We start from the raw sequence: 25807 nt of genomic DNA on the forward strand, positions 1-25807 counted from the left end.
ACTGCACTTGTGACTGCCAGTTAATAAGTCACTGAGAGAATAACAATTAAAAATAAAATGTTGCCCAATTATACAAATCCCTTTTCCTTAAAAATGAGTGAGTGGTAATTTAAGAAAGCACACACAAATAATTTTAATATTTCCAACTGTAATTCACCAGGAATGTAATTATTAAGTAATTAAAAACACAACATACTAAGCCCACTTGCTGCTTGCTTTACATCTGAACTGGAAACTCCATTGCAAGATGGCTGACATGTTTACACACATTTCAATGTGAATTTACTTTCGTTCAGTTTATCTTTTCACGTACAAACACTAACAAGTAACCAATCACCAAAAAACAGAGGGTGCCTTTTGGCCATGCTCCATGCCACAGCAAAAGCAGAACAGAACAGCAGGAAGTGACCTGCTAGCCAATAAAAAGCAAGTAAATTCAATTGACATTGGACCGACGCCTGAATGAACAAATGGGAAGTTTGGGTAAGTAAGAGGCAAAGCAGGGTGGACTTTAAGTACCTTTAAAGATTTTTTTTTAGTAACATAAGGCTTTCCAAGCACAGTGCAAGCGATGTGCAGGTGAAACCTAAGACTACAAGATTTAATGTTAGTCCCCATTCTAACAACAAAAGCCATAATAATGTGGTAATACCACCCCCGATGGGGGCTTGAGGGGAGAATGGGCTTGCCCGGTCTCCACCCGGGCTGATCGGGCGTCGGTGGTTAAATCCACCATGCAGGTTATATGATTGGTCAGTTAGGGCGGAAGGATGGGAGTAATAGGGTGTTTATAAATAAGGGGCAAGGTGTGGGCGGCCTCTTTGGCCGTTTTGTCCCACCCAGTATTGACGTTTTTTGGAAATTGTGCCCTCCCTCCCTCCTTTTTTATATAGGGTTTTGCTTTATACTGATCTTATTTATTTATGTATTTTATTTATTTAGTTTACTTCATTTAATTATTCCATTCAGGTAGTCAGGTTCTTTAAGCTAGGGATCCCCCGGTCTCAGGTAGGGCGAGGGTATATTGCTAAAAGGTTTTATTCATAATTTTAATAGGACAGGTCATAGATTTGTTTAGGTAAGGTGCTGTTTCAATTTATGCTGCTGGTGGCAGGTCTGGTTTAGGCAGGTTTTTACAGACATGCTTTGGGGGGAAGGGTACGGATGCACAAAGATGAGAGGTCAGGGAGTTTTGACAAGGAACAAAAGGGAGGTAAAGGCAAGGGGATCTACAGAAGGTGGACAGCAGGACAGATGGGCACTGGATTGGTCGGGTCAAGGTGGGGATGGGAAGTGGGTATTGATGAGGGGTAAATTTGGTAGAGGGTTGGGGTGGGTTATAGGAAATTATATGTATTAGTGAGGAGTTTTAGTTTTGTAAGGCTAAATGCCAAGGTTATTTGTTTATACCAAACCTGTTCTATAAAAGCGGCCCTTTGCCCCTAATTAGTGAGTTGTGGTTTGTACGCCTTTTCGCCTGATAATCCCTGCACTCTTTGGAATAAGGAACTCGAGGCGTGGGATAACCGCACTCTGAATAAAGCAAAATACATATACATGCAGCAAAGTAAAATTCTGACTTATAGTTGGGTATGATGGCATTCTTGCAGCATTTTCCTCCAAGAAATGTCACACATGAATATCTGGCAGGAAACATTTGACAGAACATGCCACACGCCATCACACCTGAAAGATGCTCCACAGCGAGCAGCAGCATGCCTAGATGTTCTCACCCAAAGACTGATCTAAGAGTTGGGTAAGTGAAGAGTACGAGCTCTCCAAGAGATCTCTACGACACCAAAATCACACTACAACAGGTTATGGAATAAGGAACTGTCACCCAACTACAGGGCAGAACACAACATATCACAGAACAACCAAGACTCTGGTCTGCGGTGGTGACTTCAAAGTCGCCTTCAGACAGGATATACTACAGGCAGACCAGAGGTATGCACATGCCAACCCATAACCACCTCCCCTGGCTCCCCACCTGTGGCGTGGGTGCACACCTGGCGGCAATAAGATCTGAATGTCTCCCAACATGCTCCCAATAGTCACTCTATCAACCAATAATATTCAAGAAATGGCTTTCTATTTGAATAAAGCGATCCACCAGCTAATACGGGATCTGAGCCAATCTGATTAACTACATAGTTCCAGGCACTTTTATAAACGTTTACCTTTCCGAGGAAGTCATTCTTGCTGACAAGGTCCCAGTCCCAAACCTCTACGGTCAGCTTCTCCGTCAGCGCCGCGTCCAGGTCATACTCGAAGGTTTCGTTCCAGCGAGGATAACAGGACTTCTTCACCACCTGCAGGAGGGTACGGGGAGGTCAACAATGACACGATCACCGCAGGCACTCGAATGCCAGGGCCCTAGGGCTCTTACTTCTCAAGGTACTCTAATGACACATGAACGTTTGCATTTTGTCTAGTGTAGAATGGACGTATTACATATAAATAGACACAGAGTGAAAAGTTGGTCTCGGCAAGGACGACACAAATCGCTTTTCCATCAGACAGATGTCAAAGGACAGTTAAATGTACCAGAAGTCTGAAACTGGCGTCACCAGGGTAGAATTTTAGGGTTTTTAGGAAGAATGTTGTCCCTATGCAGGTACTTCTGGAATAAAATTTCAAGTACAAGGGGCTGCACATAAATAATCCAAGTAACTTAAATCTCAAACAAAATGTGGGCTGCATATCATCCTGTGAGAGACCAATGCTGTAAGATAAGACAGTGTGGCTAGGAAGCTACTACCTGATGTGATTGGAGAGATGTGAGAAAATCCATTACTGCACTGTTTAGGTCTGGCCAAGAGACTGCTTTAGCTGTTTCAACAGCCTCGTGTACTATAAAGTAAACATATACATCCAAAGAGCGGCTTTGGGTTAGTCTTCTTTGTTCATTGGCCAGTTCCACTGCCACTCTTATTTCCACCCATCACAGCATTAAGCATGGGACAATGGGTGAGCCCACTTTAGTCACTGGCTCTCTTGCACTGTGATTAATGTCATTATCACATGTGCACACAGCCTAAAAAGAAGCAAATGCCAGTACTAGAGCTTGTGAGCCAGTAATTTAATTTCATAATATTTTCTTTCCATTCTTTCTCTTTTATTTTTTAATCATCCTTGTATGTGTAAAAGATGTCTTCAAGTGAGAGTAGTTCAAAGCCAATTGTACCTTTTCTTTCCACCACTGAGAATCATATTTTACTGTGATGTGGATTAAAACTACAAATTGTTTCTATTCCTGTTCTATGAACACCTGCATGTGAGGAATCACCTGTACTGTCCTATTCAATTATACACAATGGTTATTTTGTTTTGCAATTTAACATTTTTATTGAAACCACGTGGCTGCCACATTTAGGTGGCAGCATTTGCTTGTATAAACTAACAAATAATCATTGCGCTATTTTCATAAGGCCAGGCCATATGTTTAATTACGTATAATCAATTTTGAAAATTAAGAGAGCAGCTCTTCTAGTGGGTTGAGAAGCCTCTCTCGGTCTTTACCTTTTATTGTGTCAATGGTATTATTATTGATCGTATAATAATAATGATGCTAAAACAGCTGCTAGAGTTAAATCTCAGATGTATGGTTTTCCTAAAGACACACACGACTATACACGTCGTAAGACCTGAATGTCAATCTGGCTTCTGCATTTCCTGATCTTGTGAGTGACGGGTCAAACAATTTGTGTGTTCGTCTTTGCTCAAGTAAGGGAGGGCCACCACGCATTCTTGTCAAGCTACCCTCATGAAACACACAATCCAAGTGGAATCCTCGCAGTTGAAACTTAGGGCCAGATGTAGGAATCCTTTTGCGCCTCGCAAACTGCTAAAAACGCAGTTTGCGAGGCGCAAAAGGCTGAACGCGATGCAGAATCACATTTTGCGAGTCGGTACCGACTCGCAAAATGTGATTCCGACTCGCAAATAGGAAGGGGTGTTCCCTTCCTATTTGCGACCGCATCACGATGTAGAGTTGCTTTGTGACCGCGAAAGCGGTCGCAAACCAACTCGCAGTTACCATCCACTGGAAGTGGATGGTAACTCATTCGCAAAAGGGAAGGGGTCCCCATGGGACCCCTTCCCCTTTGTGAATGCTCACAAAAATATTTTTTCAGAGCAGGCAGTGGTCCTATGGACCACTGCCTACTCTGAAAAAACCGAAACAAAAAGGTTTCGGTATTTTTTCTTTTTGCAGCTCGTTTTCCTTTAAGGAAAACAGGCTGCAAAGAGAAGAAAAAAAACTGCTTTATTTAAAAGCAGTCACGGACATGGTGGTCTGCTGTCTCCAGCAGGCCACCATCCCAGTGAGTGCCTAGACTCGCTATGGGGTCGCAAACTGCGACCCACCTCATAAATATTCATGAGGTGGGTCTTTGCGACCCCATAGCGAGTCGCAGTAGGCGTCTGAGACACCTTTCTGCATACCAGTTTGCGAGTTGCAATTTGCGAGTCGGAAGGACTCGCAATTTGCAAGTCGCAAATTGGTTTGTACCTACATCTGGCCCTTAATTCCTACATAGCTGTTCAGCTGGGGAACCAGTCTCATAATTCTCAGCTTCTTGGCACTACCCACACAGAGTGGGTCTGTGGACTCAATATCCCTGTAAACGCCAGGGTGTGTTGGTTTGAGCACAAGGTGTCACTGTTCATCAGTGTACACGAGCTAGTAAGGTCACAGATACATCACTGTATCAAACTATCAAGTCAAGCCGTGCATCGCAGAGCCACACAATGGCCTGAGGCACAATGATTCCTCTAACGCACAGGTCCATTGTGGGAAGGCATTCCCAAAGTCCCAGCCAAGAGCTTTGTTTAGCAGCAGGAAGACTAGGTGTGGGCAGCTCCCAGGCAGAAGGAATGGAGTAGCAGTTCTACCCTAAGTGGCTAATTGAGCTGTGTGAGCATAGTAGCTGCAGAAATCTGACCCAGAGGGCACCAGCATCTGCCATGTCACAGGGTCTCTACTGTTCTTCTTCACAAGAAAGGACAGTCTTTAAGTGTTTTGATAGATCTGACAACATGTAATTGATTTACTCTTCCACAGCTAAAGGCAGTTTTGCTAAATCTTTAAGGCGTTTTACCGATTTATCGATCAACCCACTTTTCAGTATTCTTCACAATAAGATATTAAGTGCTGTTGACCTGCTTTCCATGTCTGGAGATGAATTTGCGCGCTTACTGTTACCCTTTTTGTCCCTTCCTGCTTGTCCATTTTCTGCTAGATTTGGTCCTCTTTCTGGGTCCACTGGCAAAAAGATTCACAGTAACAAAAAAGACTCTTCTAAATTCAAAGAAAGCTTTTTATTAAATGTTTTTTCAGAGTAAAGAGATCACAGTTTGTGATAATATTAAAATAACAAATGCCCCCAAAAAAATTTGGGGGGGAGGTGCACCATACAGTGCTTTTGTTTTGGACAGTAAATTACAATTTTATGCAGACATATATTTTCTATTTGTCTTTAATGACATTTTTGAATATCCAATCCTACATTGATAACCCTTTTCTGTTTCTGGGGATCTTAGAGATATCCCCCTTCCTTTAACCTGAAATAACTTGTAAGATTTCACTTTAATAACACAGATAATTCATTTCTGTCTAGGCCCCCTATCATTACTCACAACAGTACAGGGGCAGCTTCCGCTTTAGGGCTCTGGGGCTGCATCCCTCTGAAATTCCTACATCTTATCTGTAAAAAATATTAATTATATCAATGTATTTGAAGATACGATCTCAGATCGTATTGAAATAAATCGATGTATTGAAATCTGGGCTGCCTATCCCAGACTGCCTGTACCCCCTCATTCTGAACAAGAGCCAGAAGCCAGGCAGTAAATCAACATTGCAATGTGACACACGGTATAGGGCTTACCCTTCTTAAGCCCTTCAGTGCCATGAGATTCTTTTGTGATATTCACCGTAGGACAGTGGCACTGCCAACATCATGTATTTGAGCGTTGCAGGCTACATCCCTGCATGAGGCCAGACATCATTCACGGGAAGAGACCCCACCCTTTCCCATTGGACACAGGGTAGGACTGGATGAGAGCCTGGCAAGTGAGTTTTGGTGCCTTGTCCTTGGTAATGGTAGCAGTTAGTGCTACTTCTATTAGGTATATTATCCTGTGTCTGGTCACTTTGACCTCCCCCAGTGACATCCTAGGCCGTTGCTGTAGGTCGCTGGCCCCTTCAGAAGCAGAGCTGCTGTATCTGTTCCCCAGCGAAGGTGGTCCAAAACGTCGCGCAGGGCTTTTGCTCCCTCACAAAGTTGATCTAAATATCCTCAGATTTTGAGAGTCAAGCTCAAAGGGAGAAGTGTGTGCATATAGTGCCCTGACTGGTGGAATACCAGAAAAATATCAAACACCATTAAATACTATGAGTATGCATACCTATAATATGGTGCGCATACTTGGTACTTATAAAGGTCCGATTTATTTAGCTTATCGGTGCAACAGTTTTAGAATGTTTTAATTCCCCTCTGGACATGTTTAGATGCTGTAGCAGGCTGGATGTTAGTGGTTGTGGTTTCTGGGGCTCTGGCTCTATCATTAAAACAGACATTGAAAAGGGTCCCTGTCACACCCTTTATTCATGCCCTTAACATTAATGCCAAAAACACTGATTGGTTTCCGAACAATGAATACTAAAAAAGTTAATGTAATGCATGTCAGTGTTTTACTTAATCTTGCATTCTTTATGAGTGTTAGTTATTTCCATCATGTTGTGTTTCTGTGTTTTTCTTGTGCATCTTGTTACTCTTGTATAGCGCATAATTTGAAATGAGTTGGGCCATGTGTTTATGACGGGCGGCAATAGAGAGCTCTGGCCCTGACACTGAAAGAGGTGCCTGTCAGTGAACTGGCCTCTCTACAGAGAATCGGAGAGCAATGGTCACATATCCCAGCTGCCCTTTAAAGTCTGTGTAAACGTGTGTGAAGCGGTACACACAATACTGACAAGGTGAAAGTGGAAGAAAATAAAGTACTTACATGTGAGTGAGTGCAAATAGGTTAAGAGCAGTGAAGTGAAGTAGATGCAAGGAAGTGCATTTAGGAAAGTGAAAAGAAGGTACAGAAGAGGAAACAGATGAGGGTTACGATATGCAGATGGTCATGATGTGGAGAGAAAAAGGGCATACATGTCTAACAGAAAGTGCAAATAACTGAAAACCAAGACTCCTTCCATAGTCTCACAACTTCAGAATTGAAACATTTGCAATGTAAATTATTCATAACAAAATCATAATTTTTTCTCATTTACCTCAAACAACTAACAGCCATAGACAAATCCAATAGTCCTGGCAGGGTTTAGGTGTATGTCAGTTGTGTTACATATCTGAGGCCGTATTACAGAAAGGGCCCCAGGGGCACAATGGGCATAGGTACCCATTTTGTATGCACCCGGGCACTTTGGTATTACTAAAGGGCCAGCAGTGCTTGTGTGGCCCCCTATGTAAAACTGACAACGCTGTTGCACGCGTATGCTAGCTCTATCTCAAGAGGGCGTTCATTCATTTGCATGGAGGTGTGGCCCAATGCAAATGAGGGAATCACTTTGCCTCTGCGCCCACGCCATATTATGGATGCCAACGCAGAGGTAAGCATACCTTTAGGAGGAACACTGAAAGTGTGCCACAAAAAGTGGCCGCACTTTCAGTGTACCTACTAAAGGCAGACCTCTGGTGGGGAGAAGGGGGTCCCATGGACCCCCCCAGACACCCTATTGAAGGCAGGTGCAGTCACTCACATATTTCATCCCATGTAAAGCCCTGTCTACACATTTCTATATGACTGATTGCAGCCAGCTTGGTGTGGGTTGCTCCTCAAGCCCGGTTACAGCATTTTCTTCCAAAAGCTGATGCTGCACACAGAGCAAGACACTGGGCAAGCACACACCTAAAAGGGCCGAAAATCGTCGCGCTGTACAATTTTCACACTATATTAACTGTTTATATGTTGACCATGTTAATGCAGTTAGATATGCAACATCATTACCCAATTGAGGATTCACCTCTCATGAGTCATGGTACCGCCACAAACCCAACACCCTCAACAATGTTATTACGTTCTGTCATCTACGAGTGAATACATATATCATTTTCCATACTTTTAAGATGGTTGCTGTGTTGCTTGACACGTGTCCAGCTTTATCACATTTCCTCTTGCAGTGCGAAGATACAAATAAAAATTTGGGATATGATTTGCTGCTGCAGAGAAAATAAGTATGTACTGTACACGACCCTGAAATATTGAAAGGTTTTATTAAATTATCTTCAGATTCTATAAATATACTATACATTTACTATACATGTACTATACATTTCTTTAGGTTCTGAAGAGAACTTCATAAAATATTTCTGCATATATATGTAACTATATATATATATATATATACAGATGCCAGAATGTAATTACCATTGTTGGGCATATGGGGAAGTAGAGGGCTGAGTTATAGTTGATTTAGTTTGCCTATTGAGTTTACAACACTATGTAGGTAGGTGTGCGAGTTAAAGAATGTTTTTGCAGGACAGAAATTGTAACTTTCTTAATTTCTACATTTTAAGTTGATTTTGTACAGAAATAATACATTAATTTTTTCCCAAGTACTACCTAACTTCAACCCTTTTTTTCACTGAAAAGATAGACAGACACAGACAGACAGATAGATAGATAGATAGATAGATAGATCCTAATGAAATAAAATGGAACAAACGCCCAGCTCCAATGGCAGGGGGGCTCGTTTCGCAGGGACGGTTCCCGCTTATATATTCAACCAATCTCGCTCGTTAACAAAAGAGAATGGATATACTAATTTTCTGGGGAGTTGAAAGGCAACCCCTTATCTCTAATATATATAATACATACGGCTCGCTCAGCACTCAGGCTCTGTGTAGACCTGTGCAGCCTTAATGGAGGTATTGTTTCAGACTGTTCCTGCAGTCTGCAAGTGAAAATATTACACATATATGTTTGAAAGAGGCCATTTGGCAGAACAGTTGTTTAAAAACACAAAACCAAACACAAAAATCGCCCATCCCTTAAAAAAAAAAAAAAAAAAAAAATCAAAGAATTCCTATCTATTAAATTACAGGCCCTGCATGGCTGCCCTGGAGTACTGGAGCAAGGCCAGGCGTATCAAGTGCAATGCTCATGACTGCATCCTTGATGCAATAGATGCAATTACAAATGTTGTAAATATGCCCATAGATGAGATTACATATATATAATCCTTAATATTATGAAAGAGGTGACTATGAATATTGTATGGTTAATTGGTTCAAGTATGCATTGTTATTGAATTATGTTGTGCTTTTAGGTGTTAATAATTATTGCCATAAATTTTCTGAAATAAATATGAAGCCACAAGCTGTTCAAATTATGTTTTGCAAGGTTTTAATGTGAGTTATGGATTTCAGTCCAAAACCATCACTTTTGAAAATCAGGGTTTTGGGATTTTAATTCTCAGTTATAATTGCACTTGAACTATATATATATATATATATATATATATATATATATATAAATACATATGACCTCCAATAGCCATTTTTCCTGCTGTACTCCTTCATGATGGGTGCCTCCTCTTATGCAAGTGGCATGCACCTACATATTAAAAACAATTGGCTCACCCATGAACCACAATTGGCTCACCCATGAACCACAGGATCACTCATGGGTTGATTTTCACTTGTTATTGCCACCAAGCATGACACATGACACACTTTGGCTTTCGGCTTTTTCAAATGCTGGGTTCACAGTGTGCACTTGCGCCTCCGCCACGCACAGTTTTGTCCTCAATAATGTATCTACAAATGTTACATTCATATTATGGATGATGTTGTTAAAGATGTCATGAGTGAAGTAATATGTGGGGTAATTAGCAGTGCATGGCAAGGGCACGAGTTAGTTACCTTAGGGCACGAATTATAGTTATTTTAGCTAACCATAACTATAACTGCTGAATTTCTATGGTTTTGTGCGAGTAAATTCAGAATGTAACTATAACGTCCCTCTAACCTCTATTTTTTTAAGTGAATTTTTATGGTTTCTTTAAATTGTATTTCCTAACTATAGCGACCCTGTAACTATTGTTTTTTTAGTGAATTTCTATGTTTTTTTTTCAATGTAAGTAATTTTTATTACTTTTCATTACTCAAACCACCACCATGCATGGCCTTCGGCCGTGCTTGGCAGAGGTTGATCACAGGGCGTGGCCTGCAGCCAGGCCCTGCATTCAACCCCCTTTAAGCTCCAAACCCCATGCCACACACAGCCTTCTGCCGTGCACAGCAGGGCTTAGCTGCAGACCCTGGCCTGTGGCCATGCCCTTAGGCCTTGCCCATATAAGGAACCTACCCCGCCCCACAAACAACCTTCGGATGTGCACAGTGGAGGTTGGCCGCATGGCCTGGCCTGTGGTCAGGCCGTGCAGGCAACCCCCTACAAGCACCAAATCCTGAACCATGCTCGGCTTTCGGCCTACCCCCCCATAAGCAAACAACCCAACACCACGCACGCCCTTTGGTCATGTTCTGCAGGAGTTGGATGCACAGCTTTTCCTACTTCCAGCCCCCTAAAAGTACCAAAGGCCACGTCTCTCACAGCCTTCGTGACACACAAAAAAAAAATAAGTGGGGGCTGGGTACATACAGATACCCTAGCATCCTCGCCTTGGTCCTGAGGTCCCCCTGGAACCATGCAGGGACAAAAAGGTTTTTTTTTTAAATGTCAGCAAAATCCATGGGTGGGATCAGTGGATTTTGACAAAAAAATGTTTAAAAAGTGCAATTCTTATTAATTTTGTCCCCAGGAGGGCCACGTCCCGGGGGCATGGGCAATATAATTAATAAGTAGGGGACAAACAGGGCCCCCTCCTAAGCCACCACCGCCCTGGGGCATCATTTAATAAATATATGGGGGGGTCAGGCAGACCCTCCCAGGACCTGGGGACCACCACCTCTCCATGGCCACATAATTAAAAAAAAAAAATGGGCCCTGTGGACCCCCTCTCGGGCCCCGGGGACCACCACCTCCCTGGAGCTGCATTTAATAAATATACGGGGGCGCTTGGACTCTCCTGGGCCTTGGGACCTCCTCTGGACTACTTAAAGACACGCTGACCCCCTTGGCTCCAGGGCCCACCACTTCCCTGGGGCAACAAATTAAAAATAGTTAGGGGGGCCACCCGGGGTCATATATTTATTTTTAAATGGGAGGGGGGCACATGGGCCCCCTCCCTAGGCGAATTTTAGTCCCGGGGACCCCATACCTGTGGCCCAGCCACGTCATCCTGGATGCCCTGGCCCTACCTAGGGCACCCAGTATTCTTTAATAGGGACTGTGGGGGGAACCTCAAGGCCCTCACGGTCCTGGCCAGCCCCCCAGCCTCCTGCAGGAGCCAGCATTGCTCCTGCACGCAGGGGGCTGTTGCAAATGCAGCTCCATGCATGCGGGAGCAATCTTTTCATCTCTGTCCCTGCCTGCATGACACTGGACAGGGAAAGAGATGAAAACTCTGCTCCCAGGAAGCAGAAGCAGTTTTAACACTCATGCTTGCTGGATGTGGAGTTATGTTTGCATTTGCTTAGCTGAAGCTGTCACACCTCCTGCTAAGCAAAAAACACAGCTACCTCCTGATGGTGGGCACTTTGGGAGGTAGCAGGAACTGGCCTTAAGAGGTGGCGGTCCCCAGGGCTATATATGGCATCAGGAGGAGGGCCGCGCAGCTCCCTCCATGTTTTTTAAAATGTTGATGGTCCTGAGGAGGTTGTGGGCCGCAGGGCAAAAGGGGTTCTGTGTGGCCCTCCAAACAATATTTATAAAGTAGCCAGGGAGATAGGAGTCACTGGGGCCTGGGGGCGCCCATACGCCCCCGCGTATATTTAAAAAATGTAGCCAATGGGGAAGTGGCAGTCCCTTGGACCTAAGGGGGTCTGCGCAGCCCACCCAACAATATTTATAATGTACCCCAGGGAGGTGGCAGTCCTTAGAGGGGGTCTGCGTGGCCCCTCCCATATATTTAAAAAATGTAGCCCCGGAGAGGTGGTAGTTCCCAGGGCCCGGAGGGGTCCACGTTGGCCGTCTGCATCATTGTTAAGGTTTAACCTCGGGCAGGGGTGGTCCTCTGGGTCCAGGTGCCCCCCCAACAGTATTTATAATGTAGGACCAGGGAGGTGGTGATCCCCGGGGCCCAGGGTGTCAGCATCCCCCCCATATATTTAAGAAATGTAGCCTTGGGGAGGCGGCGGTCCCTGGCGCCCAATGGGATCTGCGTGGCCCACCGAACAATATTTATAATGTAGCCCCAGAGAAGTGGCGGTCCCCGGGGGTGTCTGCGTGGCAGCTCCCGTATGTTTAAAAATGTAGCCCTGGGTAGGTGGAGGTCCCCAGGACCCAGGGGGTCCGCACCCCCTGCATCATTTTTCTGTTTTAGCCCAAGGGAGGTGGTGGTCTCCGGGGCCAGGGGAGATCCGCACTGCCCCTTCTGTATAATTGTTAAATAAAGCCCCTGGGAGGCAGTCGTCCCTGGGTCTTTTCAGAGCCCTAGAAGGGGGCCCTGTATACCCCCTCCTTTTTTATTAACACTGCAATGCCCCCAGTACCAGACCCACTCGGGCAAAATTAAAAACAAGTGTGGGAGACCCCACTTGTTATTTTTTTTTATTTCACTGTTAAATTTGCAAATATTTGTGAATTTTGCCATGATATAAAAGAAATGTTTTTTGCCTTGGTTGGGTCGCAGGGGAACCCCTGGACCAAGGTTAGGGTCTTAGGGTATTCCTACACTGCCCCCTTTTCTTTTTTTTTGCATTTTATTTGGGACTCCGCTGAAGCCGAGTCCCAAATTGGCTGCCAACACTTCCTGGTTGAAGTGTTGGGAGACAATCAGATCTCTGTACAAGATCTGGAGTATTTGCGAAGTTGTTGCGACCCTAGATATACAAATTTGGATTTCCTTTATTTTCTCTAAAATTACTGAAAGGTTTTACACCAAATAACAAAAAGTGTAATCTCTGGACCAAAAGCTAACTTTCTGTCAAATTTAGCCCTCATTAGTGGCGGTCGTAATGCCGCCATTGTGGCAGTCTGACAGCCACATTACGACCGTGGTGGATGCATCACGGTTGGAACCCCCAGTACCGTCACTTCTCCTCCACTGGAGGGGCTGGTGGTGCTGGCGGTCCTAATCCGCCAGGGCAGCGCTGCAAGCAGTGGTGCCCTGGGGATTATGAGTCCCTTCTTCGCTTGCGATTACATGGCGGTGGCCATGCCGGGTACAGGCATGGGCAGTGCAGGGTCCCCCGTGGCCAGCCCCGTCATGCTTTTCACTGTCTACTGTGCAGGCAGTGAAAAGTTCAACAGATGTTGATGCACCCTACACACCGCAACATTTCTACCGGTTTTATTATGAGCCACCGTCGATGTTGTGGTCTGTTTCCCGCTGTCCCATAAGGGAAACTCTTAATAGGGGCCGCGGGAAGGGGACTGCACTGGCAGTAACCCTACTGCCGGAGTTCGACGGATGGCCTTTTCCATCCCCCAAAGTCTTAATTAGGGCCTTAGAGTAATTCTGTCCAGCGTTTTGACTCGATGGGAATTAACATGTGAAAAGCATTTTGTTTGACACCCCCCCCCCTTTTCTAGGTCCCCGCTTGATGGATCACTCCAAAACTTTCCATGCACAATACCCAATTTGACACCTTAAAAAAAAAAAAACATTTTGTGAAGATTCGTCAAACGCTGCCAAAGTTATAGGCAAGTCAAAAATGATTTTTCTATCGAAACTTGGTCTAAACTATAACTACCTACCTGTGACTGCCAGTAGGTAATATATATATGTATATATATATAGAGAGAGAGAGAGAGAGAGTATATGCAGGTGAACAGAGTGAAATATGCAGTTGTCATTAGTGAGGCCTCTTTTTTGGGGGAGTAGAACTCCTCCCCCCCAGCCTATAGAAAGGGTTAGGTTCATGTGCAGTGCTCACTTACTTGTTCGATGTAGTATGAGTATGGTGTGTAAACATTTTCTATGGCTGCTTTTGGCTTGCAGACAGGCCACTGCACAAGTGTGTCTAAACAGAATGCCAAACGTCTGCTTTGTGGTTCAAGTGTACATAAAGTGCACAGTTGTTTACAGGATTGGAACCATCCGTCTGGTTTGACGGGAAAAGCTACATGTCGTAGGCTGGAGATTCTGTTAGGAAATCGCAGAAAAATATTTATCTCACCATGTGACTTTCCAGAATATAGCTTTACCGATAGCACTACTGGATTACTACAGTCTGTTTACTGGAGGCAGTGCGTCAGAGTTTGTTTTCCCACTGTGAGAGGAAGAGGAAGCAATACTGTGGCCAGAAAATAACAGCATTCCTGTCTCCATCTTCTGCCAGCCAAATACACTCGGGGTGTAATTCCAAAAGGCAAGGTAAAGCAGCGAGCAGACGGAAGGTGGAATCTCACAGTTGTGCAAAATTACAACAAAAAGCCTAAAACCGTCTTTACTTCAGATTAAGAGGAGCACTCCTAGGGAAAAAATGCTATTTTGCATTAAGACTCCTCACACTATTGGTGCAGAAACCTATATGGTGGTAACCATGAAAGTCCTACTTACTAAAGCGGAGTCTGTAAATACTTAAAACATTTCTATAAAAGGGTTATAATTAAAGCCTCACCAAAATATAGGTTTGTGTGCTGCTGCATGCAGGGATACATATATACTGAGTGCGGCTGACGGATGTACGCTGGTCAAGAGTTGAAAGGATAAATAGAAGTGATGGGTGTGAAAAGGTTGGCCACCTCACCCCCATGTCATCACAGATAACGTTTCCAGCCCTGACCTTTTCATCTACACATCACTGGATTAAGGGGTCTCAGTCTGGTTAGTTCATTGAACTAACCCTACTACCAAACCCAGAACGCAGTAGGCCCAAGAACAGACTACAACACGCAGAATGCATGAGGCTGACACCCAGAAGCCAAGCCCAGGACGGACTACAACACCCAGAATGCATTAGGCTGACACCCAGAAGCCCAGGACCAGACAACACCCAGAATGCATTAGGCTGACACCCATAAGCCCAGGACCAGACAACACCCAGAATGCATTAGGCTGACCCACGGAAGTCCAAGCCCGGAAAGAGTGCCCCTAATGACAAGGAGTCCGGTGGGCCCTCTGTGCCGGCAGTATGTATGCCAGTGATGATAATGGCGGTGCAAGGGTTCATTCTTTACTGATTTAAGTGAGAGCAGCTGGGGCGCTGTCTGCAGGCCTGCTGAAGGAGCAAGGCGCCCTGCGGCCCGCGCTGCCTCGGAGCCGGGCTAGGGCGAGGACGCGGCCGCGTGCCCTCTGACTCACCGAGCTCTCCTGGGTCCTCCCGTTGTAGTGAACTCTGACAAACGGATCCGAGGCGCCATTCCGGTCCCTCCTCGCGAGATCCCTGCGGGGAGAAACAAGACGAAAGACAAAACGGTTACTCAATGAAGTAAACGCCAGGAGAGATGTCGTCTCTTTCTGAGCAGAGCACTTAATTCTTAATGGAAATTTCATCGTAAATGCTCTCTTTGCTGCTTCTTGCGTCTCCGCGGTATGAAATTTAAAATGAATATCCACTTTTCTGTCAGTGGAAAACACCCAGACAAACGAAAATAAATACCAAACTTTGGGAACAGCTAAGAAGGTGCCTGAGAAAAATCGGATTTTCTTTATTAACTTGCACTGAAGTTGAAAAAGCTAAAGTTGAGCAATCATTGGCTTTAAAAAATCCCCTCAAATATGGTGGTTTGCACAGTAGTGACCGAGTAACGATATTTGTATTCAGCAACAGCATCACAGCGGACAAGTCAACGTTAAATGCTGGGTATTACTGGGGCTGGCGTTGGGCCGGTACCCTAGGTCCATCCCCATCCCCAATGTGACAACATTTGAGGAGTCTCGAAGACAAAACTATGTGACTGCCCCCCACCAAATCACCAGTTGGGAAAAGGGCAATGGGATTTAGAATTAGGATGGTTCAAGCAGTTATGGAATCAGGGCAACAGGCCACCAGGGCACTACCCTATGACGGTGAGGAGTGAAACATATGCGGATCCCTCGGGCTGGAAACAGACAGAACGGTCTCCCACAAAGCGACAGGTGATACGGAGTGTGGTTGGGATGATGCAGGATTACCAGACTTGCATTCATGGAATGCTTTCTTAAAGTCATCAGACCTCTTTATGCACATATGGGTTGGTTTTGGCTTCCTCGATGGCTCCTATACAGCTTAGTACTTCAAGGCAACCTCCAGATCTTCTAGGTTGAGGCCTTCCTTTCAGTTCAGCTTTCATTTCTTCCAAATCACGGATGGAAGGCGCCCTTCCTGATCCGGGCCTGCTATTGAGAGGAACATCGACCCGCACAGTCCTGCCCCGGTAAAGACTTCTCAGGTTTCGTACACAGAGGCTCAGGCTACGTCAAGACTAAATACAACTAGTAAGTGGACGGGGCCGGCATTTGTCCTCGCTTGGCGCTGTAGCGGGAAGCGAGGGCAAAGCAAATCCAAGTGTTTTTTTCACAGTTTCCTTCTTGTCCAAACCCAAGCTTCCTTTATAATCCACTTCTTCTTCAATATAGGTACAACGCCTCTCTACTAGACCCTGTTCCATTTTTTCAGTGATTTCTGTATAGGCAGATGTTGCAATTCCTCTGGGCTGTTCTGTGTTTTACTTCCAACGGACGCCATGCTCTGTGACCCAACACAGGGTGCGCCATGATTCGGATAACATTGAAGAGCAGATTTCGGGTACTGGCACCCTGCAGGGGGTGTTTGGCTGTGTGAGGAAAGGCAAAGGGATGGCAGATTTAGGGGTTTTGGGGAGGCAGGAAGAGGGCTACAGACTTCCCAGACTGTGGACAGGAGCCTGGTATTGTAGAGTAGTGCGTGAGGTTGACCTTGCCTTTAGAATGTCACCTCTAAGGGATATATAACAATATTATCTCCTATTTTAGTTTTAACATGTGCACAACATAAGAACGTGAATAAAATGAAGAGATGCAAAAATGATAAAACATGACTTGTGTGCCTCAAAATCTGCATTTTTATGCAGCAACATTTGCTAATCTTAGCCACAATAACTGGGGAGTTTGACCAGACATAAAAGAAACTTCTCAGATATTTACCCTTTTTACCAAGCTCTAAAGAAAACGCATGGCCAGGACAATCATAAATAATGACCAAATAAAAAGCATGCATTGACAAAGTCCATGGGTCCGCTGTTGTGTAGCTGACAGATTTTCTAAAGCTCCCCCGCGAAACAGAACAGGTACATTGGTACAATTCTCTCGCGCACACACAATAAGAGCACAGGCACCAGCACATGCTTCAAGCAAACACACAACCTGTACTGCAGCAGGAAATGCGTCCCTCATACACAAAACAGATATGGCACAGCAGTGAGAGCGTATTCCACCCTCACACGCACACACAGAACAGTTACAACATGAGCAGCTGCCTTACAAGGCACACACAGAAGCCAAAATAGGGGCAGCGTTTGTACAAACTGCATCAGATTGTGATTAAACCGACGACTTAACCACGTTTTACACTCTACTTAATACAGGAAATATTTTCCCAATATTTTTACCCTCTACTTGATTGCAGAGAATGTCTTTGCTTCCAGTGCTGCGTATTAAATTATAGGGATCTTTGAATTCTACTTGAAATTGTACTAAATCACAGAAGTTAATAACTATGATTGCTTCCCCGGTATTGAATTGCTTTAATTACTTAGCTCTGTGTTTCATTATGAAAGACTGCTTTGTTCAATCATTATTTGATGACCGAGTACTCAAAATACTTTACATGTATGAGATTATTTTGAACCCTCCTTTTGTTATTTTTTTTTTTTTTAGAAAACATGACATTACCCTACCACTGACTTCATAACACATAAGGTTCAATGGCGCGTGCGGCACAGGCAGTAATAATGCAACCACCCAGCACACAATATTAAAACACGAACACACAACATCCGTGTCACCCTTCAACCACAGCAGAAGTGCCTTCTCCAAACGCAAAGCACTGGCAACAACAACAAATACCTATTATAGGCAAACACACAAAAGCGGTGCTATTATTCCTCATATTCACATGCCGCACAGACACCAAAAGGGCCACTGTCCTCTCAAGCACAGAGAACAGACGAATAACTGCTTGTGTGGGCCGCGATTCTACGACACCAAGATGATGCTGAGACTTCAAGGCTCAAGGGACAATCCCTTTGTCAACTTTCCTAATTGCCTCGTGATATCGAGCAATGAATGACTGAGAGAACATCCTCCTCCTCTCCCACAAACCCATCACTGGAGTCCACATGTTTAATCTACATCCATATACCCCAACATCAGATTACACCTTGCCAGCAGAGCCCTCCTGAGCACCAGAGATGCTTTAGAGGCCTTACTCAGCGGCTGCCCACTGCCTGCCCCACTGTGCCTGAGCCTCGGATGTCCTTAGCCCCATCTTTACACCACCAGCCTCTGATGCCCTTTATACCCTCTATACACCACCAGCCTCTGATGCCCTTAATACCATAATTACACCACCAGCCTCTGATTCCCTTAATGCCAGCTTTACACTTCTAGCGTCCAATGTCTTTGGTACCATCTTTAGCCCACCACCTGATGCATTTAACACCCTCTTAGCACCCCTAGCCTTTGATGCCCTTAAGACCACATTTACACTACTAGCATCTGATGCCCTTAATGCCATCTTTACAACACCAGCTCTGACGCTCTGAACACCATCTTCAAACCACCCGTGTCCGATGCCCTTACCACCATCTTTTGGCAGTCTGCGGCCCAAATAATCAGATTCAATACCTCATGCATGGTTAATGGGGCCTTCTAAGACCAGGATCTGTAGTTCCAGATTTATGTGTACTGAAAGTATACACCAGTACAAAGAGTTCGTCCCAGTGGGGTGTGAGGGGGAGATGGAGTGGGGTGCTGTTCTCCAGCTATAAGCTCTCAATAGTAGAAGAGAACCACAGGAGGGATGTTTGCTTTTCCCCTTGGGAGCAGTGCTTAATTTGTGCTTGTTGTTTCCGGTGCTGAGCACCGGCACTTATTTTTGAGGGCTGGGGCTTATTCTTCTGCCTCAAGCATTTATTGTGAGCAAAAGACACATATGGGAAAGACGGATAAAGGGAAAAACGAAAAAGCATCACAAAGGAAGGAAGTAGAAAGCTACAAGAGTGAGCTGAAGGGACCGGGAGTGGCTTTATATGGATTGAAGAGGCCTGAGATGGCTTCAGGATTACGGCGCCTCAGTATTCCGTGCTCACAAATTTAATTACAGCTGCCGCGTGTTTAAGAGGAGGGCTTTGGGCACCGGCACCTTTTTATTTACAAATTAAGCACTGCTTGGGAGCTCATCTCTGCAACAGCTTTACTCCTTTCATAGCAAGCATGGACTCTCACATTTGCTTCATAAAAGATATTAAAAGTTTATCTCTTTGGAAAGCTGGGTGACTAATCAAATGCGCCCCCTAGTTTCATCTCATTGTCATCATTCGTTTATTGAAGAACAGCTGCTGTTTAAACGTAAATACTGAAATCAACAACAACATGAACATTACAGGGACGGCGGGTACCCTGAATTCTCTTAGGACACCCCGTCAGGCACGTAAGTCTTGACTACTTATGGGACTTCCGTTACATGAAGCAGAGAACACAACAAAGAGCGATGCCTTCGTCTCGGTGTGACACCTCAGTTGTTGCAGCTGTACCCTAAGGTGAGTTGTATGGGAGGCTTCTGAAAAATGTACCGCAACAGGGGCTTGCAGAAAATATTCCATGGCCACCATCCGTCTCCTGCATCTGTGTTTCTAACTTTCTCTCTTTGCAGATTCCCTTCCCACTAAACGGAGGTCTCCTTTAAGCTACCTCTCTCCGTGCCCTCCCTGCCTCTCTCCCTTTACCCCTTCCCTTTATCTTGTTTTATCTCCGTTCACTGTACCAATGGACTTTCTTATATTCCACTTTGTCCACCCTTCTGTGTTGCCTTTCACTCTTCTGCGTGTTTTACTCAGTGCTTAATTTGTATTTAAAAAGGTGCAGGTGCCCAAAGCCCTCCTCTTAAACACGCGGCTGCTGCAATTAAATGTGTGAACACGGAATACTGAGGGGCCGTAATCCTGAAGCCATCTCGGGCCTCTTCAATCCACTTAAAGCCACTCCCTGCCCCTTCAGCTCAGTCCTGCAGCTTTCTACTTTCTTCCTTTGTAACGCTTTTTCGCTTTTCCCTTCCTCCGTCTTCCCCATATGTGTCTTTTGCTCGCAGCAAATGCTTGAGGCAGAAGAGTAAGCTCCGGCCCTCAAAAATAAGTACCGGTACTCAGCACTGGAAACAACAAGCACAAATTAAGCACTGGTTTTCCCTCGTTTCTCTTTCTCCAGCTTTGACACTCTCGTTGTCTTCAATAACAGCTGGTAGCAGCCAGTTTGCCTCTCACTAATTGAGGGAAGTTGGCTCTGTATGTGCTATTTCAAAGTAAGGAATAGCATGCACAGAGTCCAAGGGTTCCCCTTAGAGGTAAGATAGTGGCAAAAAGAGATAATACTAATGCTCTATTTTGTGGTAGTGTGGTCGAGCAGTAGGCTTATCAAAGGAGTAGTGTTAAGCATTTCTTGTACATACACACAGGCAATAAATGAGGAACACACACTCAGAGACAATTCCAAGCCAATAGGTTTTTGTATAGAAAAATATATTTTCTTAGTTTATTTTAAGAACCACAGGTTCAAATTCTACATGTAATATCTCATTTGAAAGGTATTGCAGGTAAGTACTTTAGGAACTTTGAATAATTACAGTAGCATATATACTTTTCACATAAAACACAAATAGCTGTTTTAAAAGTGGACACTGCAGTTTTCACAGTTCCTGGGAGAGGTAAAGGATTGTTAGTTTTTGCAGGTAAGTATCCCACCTACAGGGTTCAGATTTGGGTCCAAGGTAGCCCACCGTTGGGGGTTCAGAGCAACCCCAAAGTTACCACACCAGCAGCTCAGGGCCAGTCAGGTGCAGAGGTCAAAGAGGTGCCCAAAACACATAGGCTTCAATGGAGGTAAGGGGGTGCCCCGGTTCCAGTCTGCCAGCAGGTAAGTACCCGCGTTTTCGGAGGGCAGACCAGGGGGGTTTTGTAGGGCACCGGGGGGGACACAAGTCAGCACAAAAAGTACACCCTCAGCAGCGCGGGGGCGGCCGGGTGCAGTGTGCAAACGCGTGTCCGGTTTCCAATGGTTTTCAATGAGAGACCAAGGAGTCTCTTCAGCGGTGCAGGCAAGGGGGGGGCTCCTCGGGGTAGCCACCACCTGGGCAAGGGAGAGGGCCTCCTGGGGGTCACTCCTGCACTGGAGTTCCGATCCTTCAGGTCCTGGGGGCTGCGGGTGCAGGGTCTCCTCCAGGCGTCGGGATTTTAGAGTCAGGCAGTCGCGGTCAGGGGGAGCCTCGGGATTCCCTCTGCAGGCGTCGCTGTGGGGGCTCAGGGGGGACAACTTTGGTTACTCACAGTCTTGGAGCCGCCGGAGGGTCCTCCCTGTAGCGTTGTTTCTCCACCAGTCGAGTCGGGGTCGCCGGGTGCAGTGTTGCAAGTCTTGCGCTTCTTGCGGGGAGTTGCAGGGGTCTTTAAATCTGCTCCTTTGAAACAAAGTTGCAGTCTTTGTTGAACAGGGCCGCTGTTCTCAGGAGTTTCTAGTCTTTCTTGAAGCAGGGCAGTCCTCTGAGGATTCAGAGGTCGCTGGTCCTGGGGAGAGCGTCGCTGGAGCAGGTTTCTTTAGAAGGCAGGAGACAGGTCGGTGGGACTGGGGCCAAAGCAGTTGGTGTCTTCTTTTCTTCTTCTGCAGGGGTCTTTCAGCTCAGCAGTCCTCTTCTTCTGGTAAGTTGCAGGAATCTAAATTCTTAGGTTCAGGGGAGCCCTTAAATACTAAATTTAAGGGCATGTTTAGGTCTGGGGGGTTAGTAGCCAATGGCTACTAGCCCTGAGGGTGGGTACACCCTCTTTGTGCCTCCTCCCCAGGGGAGGGGGTCACATTCCTATCCCTATTGGGGGAATCCTCCATCTGCAAGATGGAGGATTTCTAAAAGTTAGTCACTTCAGCTCAGGACACCTTAGGGGCTGTCCTGACTGGCCAGTGACTCCTCCTTGTTATTCTCATTATTTCCTCCGGCCTTGCCGCCAAAAGTGGGGCCGTGGCCGGAGGGGGCGGGCAACTCCACTAGCTGGAGTGTCCTGCGGTGCTGGAACAAAGGGAGTGAGCCTTTGAGGCTCCCTGCCAGGTGTTACAGCTCCTGCCTGGGGGAGGTGATAGCATCTCCACCCAGTGCAGGCTTTGTTACTGGCCACAGAGTGACAAAGGCACTCTCCCCATGTGGCCAGCAACATGTCTCGGGGGTGGCAGACTGCTGGAACCAGTCAGCCTACACAGACAGTCGGATACAGTTTCAGGGGGTACCTCTAAGGTGCCCTCTGGGGTGTAGTTTACAATAAAATGTACACTGGCATCAGTGTGCATGTATTGTGCTGAGAAGTTTGATACCAAACTTCCCAGTTTTCAGTGTAGCCATTATGGTGCTGTGGAGTTCGTGTTTGACAAACTCCCAGACCATATGCTCTTATGGCTACCCTGCACTTACAATGTCTAAGGTTTGGTTTAGACACTGTAGGGGCACAGTGCTCATGCACTGGTGCCCTCACCTATGGTATAGTGCACCCTGCCTTAGGGCTGTAAGGCCTGCTAGAGGGGTGACTTATCTATACTTGCATAGGCAGTGAGAGGCTGGCATGGCACCCTGAGGGGAGTGCCATGTCGACTTACTCATTTTGTTCCCACCAGCACACACAAGCTGGCAAGCAGTGTGTCTGTGCTGAGTGAGGGGTCCCCAGGGTGGCATAAGACATGCTGCAGCCCTTAGAGACCTTCCCTGGCATCAGGGCCCTTGGTACCAGGGGTACCAGTTACAAGAGACTTATCTGGATGCCAGGGTGTGCCAATTGTGGATACAAAAGTACAGGTTAGGGAAAGAACACTGGTGCTGGGGCCTGGTTAGCAGGCCTCAGCACACTTTCAATTCAAAACATAGCATCAGCAAAGGCAAAAAGTCAGGGGGTAACCATGCCAAGGAGGCATTTCCTTACACAACCCCCCCCCCCCCCCCCCAAACGAAAGAGGATGAGACTAACCCCTTTCCCAAGAGAGTCTTCATTTTCTAAGTGGAAGAACCTGGAAAGGCCATCTGCATTGGCATGGGCAGTCCCAGGTCTGTGTTCCACTATAAAGTCCATTCCCTGTAGGGAGATGGACCACCTCAACAGTTTTGGATTTTCACCTTTCATTTGCATCAGCCATCTGAGAGGTCTGTGGTCAGTTTGAACTACAAAGTGAGTACCAAAGAGGTATGGTCTCAGCTTTTTCAGGGACCAAACCACAGCAAAGGCCTCCCTCTCAATGGCACTCCAACGCTGCTCCCTGGGGAGTAACCTCCTGCTAATGAAAGCAACAGGCTGGTCAAGGCCATCATCATTTGTTTGGGACAAAACTGCCCCTATCCCATGTTCAGAGGCATCTGTTTGCACAATGAATTGCTTGGCGTAATCTGGAGCTTTTAGAACTGGTGCTGTGCACATAGCTTGCTTCAGGGTGTCAAAGGCCTGTTGGCATTCTACAGTCCAGTTTACCTTCTTGGGCATTTTCTTGGAGGTAAGTTCTGTGAGGGCTGTCACTATTGATCCATATCCCTTCACAAACCTCTTATAGTACCCAGTCAAGCCAAGGAATGCCCTGACTTGAGTCTGGGTTTTTGGAGCTGCCCAGTCCAGAATAGTCTGGATCTTAGGCTGGAGTGGCTGAACTTGGCCTCCACCTACAAGGTGTCCCAAGTAAACCACAGTTCCCTGCCCTATCTGGCATTTGGATACCTTGATAGAGAGGCCTGCTGATTGCAGAGCCTTCAAGACCTTCTTCAGGTGGACCAGGTGATCCTGCCAGGTGGAGCTAAAGACAGCAATATCATCAAGATAAGCTGCACTAAAGGATTCCAACCCAGCAAGGACTTGATTCACAAACCTTTGGAAGGTGGCAGGGGCATTCTTTAAACCAAAGGGCATAACAGTAAACTGATAATGCCCATCAGGTGTGGAGAATGCTGTCTTTTCTTTTGCTCCAGGTGCCATTTTGATTTGCCAGTACCCTGCTGTCAAGTCAAAGGTACTTAAGAATTTGGCAGCACCTAATTTATCAATCAGCTCATCAGCTCTAGGAATGGGATGGGCATCTGTCTTGGTGACAGAATTAAGACCTCTGTAGTCCACACAAAACCTCATCTCTCTCTTTCCATCTTTGGTGTGAGGCACAGGGGCTGTCAGAGTGCTCAATTACTCCCAACTCCAGCATCTTGTGGACTTCCACTTTGATGCTTTCCTTAACTTGATCAGACTGTCTGAAGATTTTGTTTTTGACAGGCATGCTGTCCCCTGTGTCCACATCATGGGTATACAGGTGTGTCTGACCAGGGGTTAAGGAAAAGAGCTCAGCAAACTGTTGCAGGACCTTCCTACAATCAGATTGCTGTTGACTAGAGAGGGTGTCTGAATAGATCACTCCATCCACTGAGCCATCTTTAGGGTTTGATGAAAGGAGATCAGGGAGAGGTTCACTCTCAGCTTCCTGGTCCTCATCTGTTACCATCAACAGATTCACATCAGCCCTATCATGGAAGAGTTTTAGGCGGTTTACATGGATGACCCTCTTGGGGCTCCTGCTTGTGCCTAGGTCCACCAGGTAGGTGACCTGACTCTTCTTCTCTAGGATTGGGTAAGGGCCACTCCATCTGTCCTGAAGTGCCCTGGGAGCCACAGGCTCCAAAACCCAGACTTTCTGCCCTGGTTGAAACTCAACCATTGCAGCCTTTTGGTCATACCAAAACTTCTGGAGCTATTGGCTGGCCTCAAGGTTTTTGCTTGCCTTTTCCATGTACTCTGCCATCCTTGAGCGAAGGCCAAGTACATAGTCCACTATGTCTTGTTTAGGCTCATGAAGAGGTCTCTCCCAGCCTTCTTTATCAAGAGCAAGCGGTCCCCTTACAGGGTGGCCAAATAGAAGTTCAAAGGGTGAGAACCCTACTCCCTTCTGAGGCACCTCTCTGTAAGCGAAAAGCAGACATGGCAAGAGGACATCCCATCTCCTTTTGAGTTTTTCTGGGAGCCCCATGATCATGCCCTTTAATGTCTTGTTGAATCTCTCAACAAGGCCATTAGTTTGTGGATGATATGGTGAAGTGAATTTATAAGTCACTCCACACTCATTCCACATGTGTTTCAGGTATGCTGACATTAAGTTGGTACCTCTGTCAGACACCACCTCCTTAGGGAAGCCCACTCTGGTAAAGATACCAATGAGGGCCTTGGCTACTGCAGGGTCAGAAGTCGACCTAAGGGGAATAGCTTCAGGATACCTAGTAGCACGATCCACTACTACTAGGATGTACATATTTCCTGAGGCTGTGGGAGGTTCAAGTGGACCCACTATGTCCACACCCACTCTTTCAAAGGGGACCCCCACCACTGGAAGTGGAATGAGGGGGGCCTTTGGATGTCCACCTGTCTTACCACTGGCTTGACAGGTGGTACAGGAGACACAAAACTCCTTAACCTTCTGGGACATGTTGGGCCAGTAGAAGTGGTTGACTAACCTCTCCCACGTCTTGGTTTGTCCCAAATGCCCAGCAAGGGGAATATCATGGGC

The 25807-nt window shown here is 46.0% G+C and overlaps 1 protein-coding gene across 2 annotated transcripts in view; it reads right to left on the reverse strand.

Moving 5' to 3' along the window:
- The window catches only part of LOC138286443 (ras GTPase-activating protein 4-like), a 386898-nt gene that overhangs the window by 154750 nt on the left and 206341 nt on the right, over window positions 1-25807 (reverse strand). For both annotated transcript variants that reach the window (XM_069226706.1, XM_069226707.1), the window contains exons 6-7: window positions 15380-15461; window positions 2181-2312 (exon numbers count right to left, since the gene is read on the reverse strand). In XM_069226706.1, the coding sequence (XP_069082807.1) occupies window positions 2181-2312; window positions 15380-15461 (214 nt within the window). The remainder of the gene's footprint in view (window positions 1-2180; window positions 2313-15379; window positions 15462-25807) is intronic.

This window comes from Pleurodeles waltl, chromosome 3_2 (assembly GCF_031143425.1).
Source record: "Pleurodeles waltl isolate 20211129_DDA chromosome 3_2, aPleWal1.hap1.20221129, whole genome shotgun sequence".
Classification (NCBI taxonomy): domain Eukaryota; kingdom Metazoa; phylum Chordata; class Amphibia; order Caudata; family Salamandridae; genus Pleurodeles; species Pleurodeles waltl.